This window comes from Schistocerca americana, chromosome 1, assembly GCF_021461395.2.
Source record: "Schistocerca americana isolate TAMUIC-IGC-003095 chromosome 1, iqSchAmer2.1, whole genome shotgun sequence".
Classification (NCBI taxonomy): domain Eukaryota; kingdom Metazoa; phylum Arthropoda; class Insecta; order Orthoptera; family Acrididae; genus Schistocerca; species Schistocerca americana.
This window is the reverse complement of record NC_060119.1, coordinates 138,868,387-138,881,561: the sequence shown is the minus strand read 5'-3', so window position 1 is coordinate 138,881,561 and position 13,175 is coordinate 138,868,387. Positions and strand designations below refer to the sequence as shown.

At 40.9% G+C, this 13,175-nt stretch overlaps 1 protein-coding gene across 1 annotated transcript in view; it reads left to right on the top strand.

Moving 5' to 3' along the window:
- The first annotated feature begins 1,042 nt into the window (after positions 1 to 1,042).
- The window catches only part of LOC124550891 (kinesin-like protein Klp98A), a 376,578-nt gene continuing 364,445 nt past the window's right edge, over positions 1,043 to 13,175 (top strand). Inside the window, exons 1-2 of the mRNA XM_047125670.1 lie at positions 1,043 to 1,167; positions 1,341 to 1,410. Of these exons, the coding sequence (XP_046981626.1) occupies positions 1,121 to 1,167; positions 1,341 to 1,410 (117 nt within the window). The 5' untranslated portion in view covers positions 1,043 to 1,120. The remainder of the gene's footprint in view (positions 1,168 to 1,340; positions 1,411 to 13,175) is intronic.

The following is a 13,175-nucleotide window of genomic DNA, read 5'->3' as shown; positions in this document are numbered from 1 at the left end:
TGTGACTAACAAACATTTTTAGTTAAGTCGGTCTAAGAGTTTCTGTTAAGATATTCATCTATAGAATAGAAGTAGCTGCCTAGCAAAAAGTCTTTCAGGCTCTGTTTAAACTGTGCTTTATCTGAAACGAAGTTTTTAATGGTTGTTGGCAATTTATTGAAAATACTGTGAAAGATCTGTGGGCTGGTTCAGAAAGAGGGGATCACAATGAAGAAATCGACAAAAGGACTGTACAAACAGACAGAAGTGATTACAAACAATATCAGGAAAAGAAGGGCAAGTTCTATGCTCAAATACGTAGGATAAACGATGGCAGATTGACCAAGAAGAACTTTACCATAGTGGCGACGAATACAGCGGAAATACACTGGGTAAAGGTACACATGGAAGACGTCAAGAAACTAAACATCTCCTCAGAAATCATGACAGACAGCGTAAGCACACAGCAAAAAATCGGATAACAGAAATTTGAGCAAAGGCCCAGAGACGAAGAAAACGGGAAAGGAGTGGGCAGAAGAGGGGAAGAAGGAACACAGTGAATATATGAGAGATTTCTGGAACGAAAGAGGCAGAAAAAATGTGTGTGTGTGCACGCGCGCGCACTTCTTTAATTTTCTCCTGTGTGTGTTTCTTCCAGTGTTAGTGTTCAGTGTCATAAACCCATTCTCACATAGATTTTCGTTTGACGTTATTTTAAAAATGCCGCCAGGAAAAATCTGACAGCGGAATCCTGAAGCGGCAGCTGGCGCCACAAGGCTCTAGCGGGGGGTGCCAGTTGTAAGTGTCTGTGGAGCCCCAGCTTTATTCAGAAACTTTATCATCTATTATTTTATTCATTGGCCGACGGAGGCATATCATACACCGCAACTACACTAGAGAACTATTTACAATAGAGTAGGATCGTCGCGTTTTGAATTATGTTAACTTGACTGTACAGTAAAATTTTCATTTGCGCGGTTGGCAAAGATGATGTAATTGGAAGCAGTCTTGACGTTTTGTAAGCTTGGTTTCTCTCGTGACGTCATGTTTCAGTTGTTTTAGTGCTACAGGCTGTGTCGGGTGTTGTGAATGTGCGGTGCAGATAGCTTTTAACTGGAGTGACGTTTACTAATATGTGACAATGGCGTCTGTCAAAGTAGCAGTACGGGTTCGCCCCTTCAATCAAAGGTAAAATCTGCTTCAAAGATAAAAACAATAAAGCGTTTGAACTATTTAAGAATTAATGCTGTGTACCGTCTTGCTGTTATTACTGACATAGTCGTCAGTTTCAATATTTCATTATAATTTCATCTTTCTCGTTATTTTCTTCTGCGGCTTCACATTTTATTTTCATTCACCAGGGAGATTGATATGGACGCCAAACTCATAATTCAAATGGATGGAAAGAAAACAAGAATTCTGAACTCTAAGGTTAGTCAAATCATCAAAATCCACCATATTTTGCTTCCTCTATTATATTGCATGAAACTGCCTACTTGAGTCGTCATAAATAATTCCATTCGCCCTAACAACAACTTGTTATCTTGCTTCATTTAAGATCAGTTACTTAACTATGTCCTAACTTTTTCCGGTCAGAATAATACACTCATAGGCCCCTGAGTAGTCTCATTTAATGACTGATTTCACACATTCAAGATAAAATCAACTGGATGCAAAACCAGACTGAATGCTCCTTTTTTTAAATTTTAATCAGTCTTATCCAGAGTGCACTAACATATTTGCTGTAGATCAAATTCCTGTCTGGGTCAAATGTTTGCTTATTTATTTCTAACTCATGGTATCACTTTAGGAAGTTTTCTCTAAAAGTACTTACCTGAAGTGTACCTTTATATCGAAGTGAAGTTTGGGTGATAAACAGTACAGGCAAGAAGAGAATAACTTTCAAAATTTGGTGCTAGAGAAGAATGCTGAAGATTAGATGTGTAAGCAAGGAGACCTAACTATGAAGAGACACATCTTACTGCATAAAACTGGGAAGGAAGAAAGGAGCACCATGACAATTTGCCTTAAACAGTGGATAGGTTGGTAGGACACATCTGAGGCATCATTGGTACAGGAAAGAAGTGAGGTAGTAAAAATTGTAGGATAGTGCAAGGAGGTTCAAGTGTATATAGATTACCAGTAGCTATACAAAGATGAGGAGACTTCTACTGAATAGACCAATATGGAGATGTCCATAAAACCACTCCAAGAAAAACTTATTCTTTTACATCTTTATTAATTCTACTGTGCTGTATGTAAGCCATCAAATATCCTGTTAAAATTAATTCAGTCTTTATATGCTACATCACAAGTTTTGCATCGAATTTTATATTATACATGAGCTTAGAAATCATTCAGGCTGAATGTCATGTGTCGCTGCATATATACTAGATGGGTTTGTTTTATTTCTGGTTGGAGGCCCTTCTGTATATGAGTTTTCATAAACTGCGTAGGCTCTGACAGTAGTTGTATAGATATTTTGTAGTTGGTATGTAGGCTAATGTCTTTTAGGGCTCAATTTATCTGAAGAAACTGATCTAGTAAGGTTGTGGTACATTGAGGCTACAAATCAGTTCATCAGTAATCTCAGATAATTTTTGTTTTGCACTGAGGGCCAATGCAGTACATAATTTTTCTGTCAAACTTTGAGTTGGAGTAAAATTTATGTTTATCATTCCGTTTTAGAGGAAGTGCAACATATTTTACAGAATTATATTGTGGCCCTGTCGGTGAGTGCAAGACGGCCAATCCAGTGGTACACAGTTTGATCCCCAGTCGGTTCTAGGATTTTTTTCTGTCACTTATCGGGTCTTTGACCTCTTGCAATGATTTATGAATGTGAAAAAATGCCCGTGTTTCAGAGTCCTTGTCAAACTGTAGGTCCCTCTTCAACTGGCGGAGAAAATCAATTTGAAAGGAGGCAAGGGCATACCACATCCAGTAGGTATACGACCAATAAAGCACTGTGATGTTTCAACAAATATTTGGGCTCAAAATAACTTTGCTTTTACATGTTTGAAATTGTGGCGTATGTGTTTTTGCCGTCTGTCATAAATAGAGGTAGACAGTTATGTGAAGTGACCCATTTGAATAACATAAAAGCTACTCCGCAATCAGACCCAGAGGACCCATTGATGCTGACTGAGTGCCAAGTCACTGTCTGTCATATGGGGTTGTTGGGATACAGTAGAAGGGGAATGGAACAGTACAGCACTTTCCTGGCCACTGTCAGCTCTCCAGACTTTGGAGCTGCTTCTTCGTAAAGTAGCTCCTCAGTGTGCCTTGCGAGATTCAGTTCTCGCTGATCAAGAGAGCCTCCCTGGTAGTACTGGGAACTGAACCCGGGCCCTCTGCATGGAAGTCAGACCCACTGACCAATCAGCTAAAGAGGACAAGTCGACTATAGTTTAGATATTTTTAAATTTTCAAGTCTGATAATCAGACTAATATTGTTTAAAGTATTGTTCAGCTGAAGACATCTACATCTACATGGATACTCTGCAAATCAAATTTAAGTGCCTGGCAGGGAGTTCATCGAACCTTCACAATTCTCTATTATTCCAATGTCGTATAGCGCGCGGAAAGAATAAACACCTATATTTCTGTACGAGCTTTGATTTCCATTATTTTATCGTGGTGATCGTTCCTCCCTATGTAGGTCGGTGTCAACAAAATATTTTCGCATTCGGATGAGAAAGTTGGTGATTGGAATTACGTGAGAAGATTCCTTCGCAACGAAAAACGCCTCTCTTTTAATGATGTCCAGCCCAAATCCTGTATAATTTCTTTGACACTCTGTCCCATATTTCGCGATAATACAAAACGTGCTGCCTTTCTTTGAACTTTTTCGATGTACTTCGTCAGTCCTATCTGGTAAGGATCCCACGCCGCGCAGCAGTATTCGAAAAGAGGGCGGACAAGCGTAATGTAGGCAGTCTCCTTAGTAAGTCTGTTACATTTGCTAAGTGTCCTACCAATAAGACGCAGTCTTTGGTTAGCCTTCCCCCCACAAGATTTTCTTCGTGTTCCTTCCAATGAAGAGATGAAAACGTGTATTGTACATCCCAATAATATATCAACAAAATGCCACAGATTTTTCAGAAATTATAATACAGTAATTAAATATTATGACGCCCATTGTCTGAGTTATGAATGACAATGAAGCACTGATTCAAAGCATAAATTTATTATGCCAGTTTTTTTTGCAAATATGATGTATCTGAAGCTATTTGAATTACCATGTTACTGATCAGACATGGCATATAAGACATGACAGTTTAAAACACGACACACTGCCACCTGAATCCTACTACGTATCTTTCATGGGAGTGCTGTTGCCATATGAGGCATCTGACATGCCTCGCAGATGGACTCGCAACTTCAGATAGTTGCTGGTTACTTTCCTTACCCCCGAATTAATCCATTACTACCCTATGATGCTGTGGTGCTATAGTATCACTGGCAGAATGAATGCAATGGGGAATTGGGATTTATCACCATTTGAGGACTGTTAGCCATGGTGGGCAGCTGGACCATGTATTGCCCACAAAAATCCTTTGTCTGAATTCGAGTCCCATTCCAGTTCTGCACCAAGTTTTAGTTAGTTCCATTACTGTATGCTAAAGTGTAAAAAATTCTCACCCATGATCAGTTGCATTACTAAATAAAAGGTCAGAATTCCTTTCTGATACTTTTACCTTACCTGAGATGAAACAAACAATTGATCTGTTGTCCTCTTTTTTTCTTTCCTTTATTTTCTTCGTGGTAATGTGAAAAGATAGCTATGACGAACTGAATTTGAACAAGTACTTACAAGGAAGCTCTGAAGCGTGGTTAAAGCCATTGATGTCAGCAATTTCGATCAATGGACATTCAGCGTCTTCAGAATTTTGACTAGTCATAGTCGACTGTTGACTGTCGACCACTTTGATGCCTGTATGTAAAAATGTTATTTACATGTGTTTTAAATTATTGGGAATGGTTTAATAAGTTTGAAAGTGTGGGGGAGTATAACATGTTGACCATATTTCATTTCTGTCATCTAAGAGTGAGCATTCTACATTAGAGGGAAACGTGTAGAGTACGAAACGGGACAGTAGAAGTTATTCAAGTGTGTCACACAGGTGCTGCTGAATGATTTTTTTTTTTTATCATTTAGCATTGACTGTTCAGTACACTTTGCCTCGTCAAGTCACTGGATCTGCGTAGCGGCACAGAAAGGGTGGTTTTACTGACACACCTTTCTCCCATTCCAATGAAGTTTTACAAGCTTCTCACAAATCTTGATACACAATATTGGACTATCTCTTTGCTCTCGATGTAGAAAATATATGATTGTTGTATCTTTGATCATTTGCGTGTGATTTGAGAAAACTACAAGAGATAGGCGGAAGGTCGGTATGGGCACAGTATACAACGCTATGTGATCCGTATTCGGCTGTTGATGTATGGGCATCAACGAACAGAACAGCTGAGATATGTTGGGCCAGTGCGTTTTGACGCAGAATAAATAGATTCGTGTCTGTTTATCATAGGCCTGCCCGTATTTTACGCGACTGGTTGAAGAAAATCTTGAAAAAGTGGACAGGAACATGGTTGTTTAGTAGAGTTAAAAATGCTCGTTGCTTCAGAAACTGCCCATAGGACTCTGTGTTTCATATTGTAATGTTGAAGAGTGAACACGCTGATTCGGTTACCTTTCGTTCTTCGATGAAGAATTGAGGGAAGTTTCAACAATTTAACCTCTTTCCCACTTGAGACAAGAAATGTTGGGCAATTTTCCTCCCCGCCCCCACCCACTTTAACTGTGTTCTCGGTATATCATGTCGTCAACAGTTGACCTAACCCGGGTCTAGAGAATACCGTAAACGGCCCCTATCCAGCTGCGCGGCGTTCAGTGAAAGTCAAAATGAGATAGTTTGGCGTTACAGGCCTACAATGTGACCATGTGACCACAGAGAATTATAAATATTTTATGATTGTTTACCTTTAGCTTGTTTACGAAGAACAGTTTGAGAATTAACATGAAAAAGCTGTATCCATCGGGGCGTCACAGCGTATCGTGGTTGTTAATTGTGGAAACATCGTTATACTATATCAGCATCCTGTAACAATAGCTTACTACAACGCGTGGCAGCGCATAGCATTTATTAATACTATTTGTGAGTTGTTGGGGATTGTTTGCTGTAGGCTAGTGAAGAACGGTCGCAGTGCTACGGATACTTACCGACGTTGTAAGGAATAATTCAACTGGGTGAGTTAAGTTACCATTTCTCTGGCAAATCGAATCAATTGTGGATGTATGCAGCTGGGCCTAAACTTTCCGTGCAAACCAGTTCCACCGGTGTCACCCAACACCAGGCCGAGATGGCCTTCCACACGGTGTTCGCGACTGTCTGTGTATAGTACGTGTTCTATGGTCCTGATGACGTCGCTGTGTTAACCATACGCTTGATGTTGTTGTTGTTGTGGTCTTCAGTCCTGAGACTGGTTTGATGCAGCTCTCCATGCTACTCTATCCTGTGCAAGCTTCTTCATCTCCCAGTACCTACTGCAACCTACATCCTTCTGAATCTGCTTAGTGTATTCATCTCTTGGTCTCCCTCTACGATTTTTACCCCCCACGCTGCCCTCCAATGCTAAATTTGTCATCCCTTGATGCCTCAAAACATGTCCTACCAACCGATATCCCGTATCAACCGATACGCTTGATAGGTTGCAAAAAAGAAGTATTACGAATCTTTTCTTCTGCATCCGCCCGTCGCTGGTTGGTGCGTTGGCTTCTGATTCGTGACATTTTACTCCGGAGAGGTCACTATATTTGATTGCAGTGCTTGTGGCAAATATATTTTCAACACGAAAATTTTCAACGGGAAATCTGGTGAATTTAACTTCCAACCTGGTGTTAATTTTCACTGATGATAATACAAATGTGTTGTGTTTCGTCCCAACTGATCCCTAGGTTTCTGGGGTGCACGTTTTGTGTTGCAAGTGATTCGTCCATTTTTAGTTTTTCTACAACAGCATTAAAATACTTAAGAATTGTAACTAAGATGAATTTTAGACCTACCCCTCTCATAATAGTTTTAAACATGCGCTAAAGGCCTCATTTTGGTACACCACCCAAAAATCACCATAATTTTATAATTTCCATCAGTTGGTCTCCTTTGCATTCGTGAGTAGGGAGCTGGAAGAATGTGCTGTGACAAGTCTAATATTGTTATGTCGACCTCCACGCAACCTTTGTGTATAAAGCTCTTAGTTTTCACTTTTTTCTTTTTTTTCGGTTCTGAAAGAAAGTGCACTACAAATCTAAATTCACTTATCAGTTCTTGGACGATTGAGATGGGCCAGCATATCTAAAACTTTTGCACCTGTTCAGAATAAAGCAATGAATATTCGTCTCGGCCCTCGTCTGTGCCCATTCATAACGCACTCTGTCTAGAAGTAACATTGCAGATTCGAGAGACGTTGTACACTTGGATGCACATCAGTGTTTCACTGCGATCGTCCATTTCCGTACTGGATGTTGAAGCATACCAGCTCGTTTTAAGGATCCTAAATAGTGAACCGAAGACTTACCACTTTGTATACAGATAGTGAATTTATTTGAACAGCCCTTTTCACACACGAGCACACTGCATTCCTAATAGTTAGTATATATGACGAAGTTGATATTTATGTAGTTGTTAGTACATGATTTGCAGATAATTCAATGTTGCTGCATCAAGCTGCGAGCCGCGGAGACATTCAGTTACTTAGGACAGCAGTTTGCTATGGTAACTGTTACAATCAATATTGTATGTAGTTAACATATTGCATACACAGTTGTGAGTGATAGAATTACACATGGAGTAAAGCCCGCCTTGGTTTAACGACTCTCCACTGAGCATAACGTGTGACTATTTACTCCCAGGCCTCACTAACTTGAAAGATTATGGAGAACTACTTTGTCTGTACTAAATCTTGTACATTTTTGATGAATTTAAAATTCAGGGAATGTGCAGTTGATTATTGAAACTCAGTCTTTTAGATAGCCTTTAAAAATAATCATTGGCGTTATTAACATGGAAGCCGAAAAACGAATACACTGCCTAGCTTCTCTAGTGTGTCCCTTGACATTTCTAACTGAAGAGTTCTTTAGTTGTAACAGTGGGTTTTCGTTCACCCAAATATGTTATTTTTATACATGACAGGATCCAGACAGATGAAACAATACGCCATTTTACTTGTGTATTTGTTCTCCGACAAGTCTCAAATACTTTCCAGTCCAGAATAATTTTACGGAACTACGGCTTCAAATGATTACAAAAATTATTGTCGACAAGCCATGAATTATGGTTTTTTTAGTAAGTGCAGAAAATAGACTCTTTATGATCCAGAGTATACGGATACATTTTACGTAATCTTTCGTTCACGGCAGTTTTCTTTGCGGGAAAATAAATACATTCGCTTCCACTCGCAATTTCAAATCCGACATTCCAGAAATCTGCAGTAAACTGAAGTTTTCGTGTTTGTTTATTTGGCTGAGTATTCAATATGCAACGTATTAATGCAACACGCTATATAGCTTGGAACTCGGACACGAAACACCGAGGAAGTTAGATTCGTATGACACGACAGTTTTGCCGTGAACTGCATCCTTTAGATGGTAGGCCCTAAGAAAAACATGAGTACGCCACGTTAGTCAATTAGTGCAGTTGCTAAGAAGACCGCAGGTAAGAGGTAGTAGGGGGCTCAACTTAAGCACATGCCGACCCGACTGCGCACGAGCATAAGAACGGCTTGGCGAAGAATAATCTGTCAGCCGAAGGAGTGCAGAAATTCTTTTTTGTGTGTCGTTTTTGCAATGGGGCGTTTTTACAAGCTGATTTTTACGATTATTTCTTTCCCTTTATTTTATTTCAAACGTAATTTTAAGTCCGTAGTGTGTGAAAAGTCGCGGCCAAGCCTCCTCTTTTACGTGTTCCTAGACCGTTGCAGCGTTATGTTATGTAACACTCATTATTAAGGTGGCTGCGACAGCAAAAAAAAAAAAAAAAAAAAAAAAAAAAAAACAAAGAAAACAAAACCTTATTCGTACCCAGGAAGCGAGAATTGGAAAATTGAGGTTTTTGGCCATCACAGGGAAAAGGATGCGACACTTCGCGAAACACGGTTATGCGGATTAGATTCCCGGCCCTGCATGTAGTTTTAAGAGGGTCGTGCTTGAGAATTGGTGTGAGTTGTGGAAAGAAAAGAATGCAAAAGATGGACTTACAGGCTACAAAAGACTCCCCCAAGCTAAAATAGACAGCCTGCAGTCTTATTATAAACTGGCAATTCAAAGAATCGAAGGTGATTGAAATTCCTTATGGAAAATCACTTCGGTCACATTTGTTTCATAAAATATCAACCTATGAAGAGCCACATAATGAGTTCTGCACGAAGGTACATAAATGTCACGGGCTGATAACTGATATATAGAGATCCTGGACACACACTCATCCATTTGCCATTGTACAATTCTGCCACCTGGGTCACAAATGTCACAGATGACTCGATAGCTTTTCTTCATAAGTGTCTACACGACAGGAAACAGAAACCTCAATGGGTCTCTTGCCCATTGTAACAGTCAGCATTTGTTTGGTGTTAAAAGGACACATGTACATGTTTTATAGTGCAGTGCAAACTTTTGCTGCAGGCTCTTATTAGGAAGAGGTCAAGACTTTCGACAGTTAGGCGTTCATCCAGAGTCACATGTCCGGGATTATTAAAGAACTATGTAGAAGAAAACTAAATAAAGCCTTTAGAGAAGGTGAAACGATAAAACACTCTCTGTTCTCCAGCCGCGACGGTTCGACGAGTGTCATGCTCATCTTCTGTCGAAGTGTCGAATCATTGCGAACCTCACCCTATTTATAGTGATGGGCGCCCCCTCCTCTCCCTGCCCCCGCCTCCTCCTCCTCATCCTCTTCTTCCTCCTCTTATCCACGGTCTCGATGCAGCCACTGGGCTTCACGACTTCAGATGATGATTACGAGGTGTGATCAAAAAGTAACGAAAGTTTTATTTTTTTATTCATTCATCAGCATCAACTTCAAAGTAATCCCTCTCAGATAAAATACACTTGGTGCCAGTGCTTTTTCCAATCTTGGAAGCGCTTCTGAACTCACTTGTCGTTATGGTATTCAGCTCCTTCAGCGTTTCTGTTTTTATCTCATCGGTGGTGGTAAAACGACGTCCTTGAATAGTTCTCTTCAGCCTCGGGAATAGAAAGAAGTCGCAGGGAGCTACGTCCGGCGAATACGGTACCTGAGCCAACGTAACGGGTTTGTTTTTTGCCAGAAACGTCACGAACAAGCATTGAGGTGTGAGCGGGAGTATTATCGTGATGCAACTTCTAGTGGTTTTGCCACAAAACTGGTAGTTTTCTTCGGATTGCTTCACACAAACGGCACATAACTTCCAGGTAGTATTCCTTGCTGATCGTACGAAAAAAAAAAAAAAAAAAAAAAACCAGGAACTCATGGTGCGCTATTCCTTTCTAATCGAAGAAAACAGCGAGAAGAACCTTCACATGTGATCGAACGTGACGAATTTTGTTTGGTCTTGGCTCTTCAGGCAGTTTCCAGGACGACTGAGCCTTGGGTTCGAGGTCATACCCCCCCCCCCCCCCCCCCCGTATACCCTTATTTTTGTCACCTGTCGTAACCCTCTTTAGTAGTTCTGGATCGCTGTCGACTTCATTCAGCAGTTTCTGAGAGATGTCCGCGCTACGTCGCTTTGGTCGAAATTCAACCGTTTCGGAACAAACTCTGCCGCTACCCGTTTCACGCCCTAAACACCCAAAAATATTGCTTGGTATGAGCCAAAGTACATGCTGAATTCGCTAGCAACCTCTCTGATGGTGATTCGGCGATTTTCCAGAACCGTTTTCTGTACACTTTCCACACTATCGTCAGTAATTGATGTGCTAGGGCGTCCAGAGCGGTCGTAGTCTTCAGAGTCCTCGCGACCCGCTCGAAAATGTTTATACCACTCGTAAACTCTTGTCGTAGTCATAGTAGATTCGTCAAAAGCCGGAGTCAACATTTCGAATGCGGTGCTGCACTATATTTCATTTTTCAAGCAGAATCTTATGTAAAGCAAAAAGATTTTCGAAAGCAAAAATTCGCCGTGTCGACACACGTATAAACTTTTCGACTGTCAAAAATAAACTGAATACTCAAAACAACTGAAAATGCAAACATACATCAGGAACATGTGTACCAACAAGTTTAAAAAAGGTTTTGGAAATCAAGTGCAGGGTTTAGCCTACGAAATTAAAAATTTCCCTTTACTTTTTGATCACACCTCATATGTTGCTCGTTGGAACGGCGCGGTTTTTATCACTGCCAGTCTGCCACCCGGATGAATAACGTAGCTTTTCACCTGGATTATATGCCAGGAGTGTCTACATTCTAATCTAATGTCAATGCATGTTATAAAGAAAAGGACAAAATGAGAAAGGAGATAAGAATGAAGAAAAGATTAAAGTGAGGGAGCTTTCTGTGCATCTGGACGGTGTAGGGATAGCCTATATTTTCTTTCGTAGCTACCTCCGCAAAAAAATATTTTTGCAGGTAAACGTCATTCAACGAAGTGAAATTTTTACCACAGAGCCCATATCTCACACATCGGTGCCTGACCTTCTATTAAGAGGTGTCATCAGTCAAAAATGTTCAAATGTGTGTGAAATCTTATGGGACTTAACTGCTAAGGTCATCTACATCTACATTTATACTCCGCAAGCCACCCAACTGTGTGTGGCGGAGGGCACTTTACGTGCCACTGTCATTACCTCCCTTTCCTGTTCCAGCCGCGTATGGTTCGCGGGAAGAACGACTGTCTGAAAGCCTCCGTGCGCGCTCTAATCTCTCTAATTTTACATTCGTGATCTCCTCGGGAGGTATAAGTAGGGGGAAGCAATATATTCGATACCTCATCCAGAAACACACCCTCTCGAAACCTGGCGAGCAAGCTACACCGCGATGCAGAGCGCCTCTCTTGCAGAGTCTGCCACTTGAGTTTGGTAAACATCTCCATAATGCTATCACGCTTACCAAATAAACCTGTGACGAAACGCGCTGCTCTTCTTTAGATCTTCTCTATCTCCTCCATCAACCCGACCTGGTATGGATCCCACACTGATGAGCAATACTCAAGTATAGGTCGAACGAGTGTTTTGTAAGCCACCTCCTTTGTTGATGGACTACATTTTCTAAGCACTCTCCCAATGAATCTCAACCTGGTACCCGCCTTACCAACAATTAATTTTATATGATCATTCCACTTCAAATTGTTCCGCACGCATACTCCCAGATATTTTACAGAAGTAACTGCTACCAGTGTTTGTTCCGCTATCATATAATCATACAATAAAGGATCCTTCTTTCTATGTATTCGCAATACATTACATTTGTCTATGTTAAGGGACAGTTGCCACTCCCTGCACCAAGTGCCTATCCGCTGCAGATCTTCCTGCATTTCGCTACAATTTTCTAATGCTGCAACTTCTCTGTATACTACAGCATCATCCGCGAAAAGCCGCATGGAACTTCCGACACTATCTACTAGGTCATTTATATATATTGTGAAAAGCAATGGTCCCATAACACTCCCCTGTGGCACGCCAGAGGTTACTTTAACGTCTGTAGACGTCTCTCCATTGATAACAACATGCTGTGTTCTGTTTGCTAAAAACTCTTCAATCCAGCCACACAGCTGGTGTGATATGCCGTAGGCTCTTACTTTGTTTATCAGGCGACAGTGCGGAACTGTATCGAACGCCTTCCGGAAGTCAAGAAAAATAGCATCTACCTGGGAGCCTGTATCTAATATTTTCTGGGTCTCATGAACAAATAAAGCGAGTTGGGTCTCACACGATCGCTGTTTCCGGAATCCATGTTGATTCGTACATAGTAGATTCTGGGTTTCCAAAAACGACATGATACTCGAGCAAAAAACATGTTCTAAAATTCTACAACAGATCGACGTCAGAGATATAGGTCTATAGTTTTGCGCATCTGCATCCCTAAGCTTACACACTACTTAACATAAATCATCCTAAGGACAAACACACACACCCATGCCCGAGGGAGGACTCGAACCTCCGCCGGGACCAGCCGCACAGTCCATGACTGCAGCGCCTCAGACCGCTCGGCTAATCCCGC